This window comes from Laetiporus sulphureus (genome assembly GCF_001632365.1).
Source record: "Laetiporus sulphureus 93-53 unplaced genomic scaffold LAESUscaffold_5, whole genome shotgun sequence".
NCBI lineage: Eukaryota > Fungi > Basidiomycota > Agaricomycetes > Polyporales > Laetiporaceae > Laetiporus > Laetiporus sulphureus.
In genome coordinates, this window is record NW_024468514.1 from 453,669 (window position 1) to 455,016 (window position 1,348).

General features: G+C 52.4%; 1 protein-coding gene across 1 annotated transcript; it reads right to left on the minus strand.

Moving 5' to 3' along the window:
- Window positions 1-244: 244 nt before the first annotated feature.
- Window positions 245-1,025, minus strand: LAESUDRAFT_755852 (uncharacterized protein; the record flags this gene model as incomplete). Its single annotated transcript, XM_040912090.1, has 3 exons — window positions 245-384; window positions 642-684; window positions 747-1,025. 3 exons carry the CDS (start codon window positions 1,023-1,025, stop codon window positions 245-247), a joined length of 462 nt encoding a protein of 153 aa, XP_040768080.1.
- Window positions 1,026-1,348: the final 323 nt, after the last annotated feature.

Sequence of the window (1,348 nt, forward strand, 5' to 3'; positions counted from 1 at the left end):
AATTCGAAGATCTGCTGTCTGAATGTCACGTAGTCAGCCATTGCCTCCGTGGGAACTGTAGACCATAACTTCTCCTGTTGTACGGTGAGGTAGCACAGCACATAGTGAACTTTCTGTGCTCCTGTAAGCCTGACCTGGATCGCTAGCTCATCCAGATCATTAAAGTATTGGCGCAGCTTTCGAGGCTTTCCGTCAAATGTTGGAGAAGTCTTCTGTCCTCGGGCTGGCATCAAGAAACCCCTTCCTAGAGCTTGTCCTGGTCCTGGCCCTGGCCCGCTGCCACCACCTCCTGGTCCTCCCAGTCCACCTGGTCTGCCTGATCTGCCTGGTCCACCACCTCCTCCTCCACTGCTGCCCGATCCTCCACCATATCTGCTGCCAAGTCTGCTCGATCTGCTCAGGCCACCACCCGGGTTCCTGCCCAGTCTGCTGCCTCCTCCTCTGCTGCTGCCATAGGATCCTCCATTGCCTGGACCAGATCCTCCACTGTGCCCTGCCATGGTGAAAATTGGTATCTGCAAGGTGAACACCGATCGAGTCCCTGTTACGAGTTCCGGGGGTCGCTGAACAGTGACCGTCAGGGCCATCTCGCCTGATGCTCCTTTGGGCATGTACGAGAGCGTATGTTTGCATTTTCGTACTTCGGACGGGGTTGTCACTGTGTCCCTTGATACTGCGAAGTGCCTGGGAAGAATTGCGGAGAGATCTCACAGTATGGAATCTTCTTGTTGTGCTATGTCCGTCACGTTGTCGTACATCGACAGTTCGTATTCGTCCACGCTTGCCATCGTGTTGTCGATTGGGATTTCGGGGTACAGATTTTCGGTAGTCACTCCGGTGTCTGACTCAGTCTTGGTCGCGGTCTTGATCACTTCCTCAAAAATTTTGTCTGAGATGCTTGGCACTGCTGAAAGTGTTGATGAAGCTGAGGCGTCCATGTCCGGGAAGTCTGCTCTACCAGATGCTCTTTCCTTGGCAAGGACTTGGGCTGCCCTGACTTGGCTTCGAGTCTTGTCACGGCGCATGATAAATCCTGTCAAAAGGCAAGGATATGGCTGCAAGATGCTAGCCACACTCAGTGACCTGCACTAATACCAAAATATGGGCCTGCCTCAAAGGGCTAGGCCAAAAAGGCATGCAGTGACATGCAGCCTACAAAAAGGGGCTCAAAGGGCCCATAGCCTTATGTCACACAAAGAGGGGGTGAAGGCTTCTTAGGCTGCATGAAATAGATGAATGAATCTAAGGTCTTCCCTTAGATCCTCATGTGCTTATATACATGTAGTGGTGGACCCTGGGTACCCTAACTATGATGTACTTACTGGGGTCCTGTCCTGTCTACATGTGA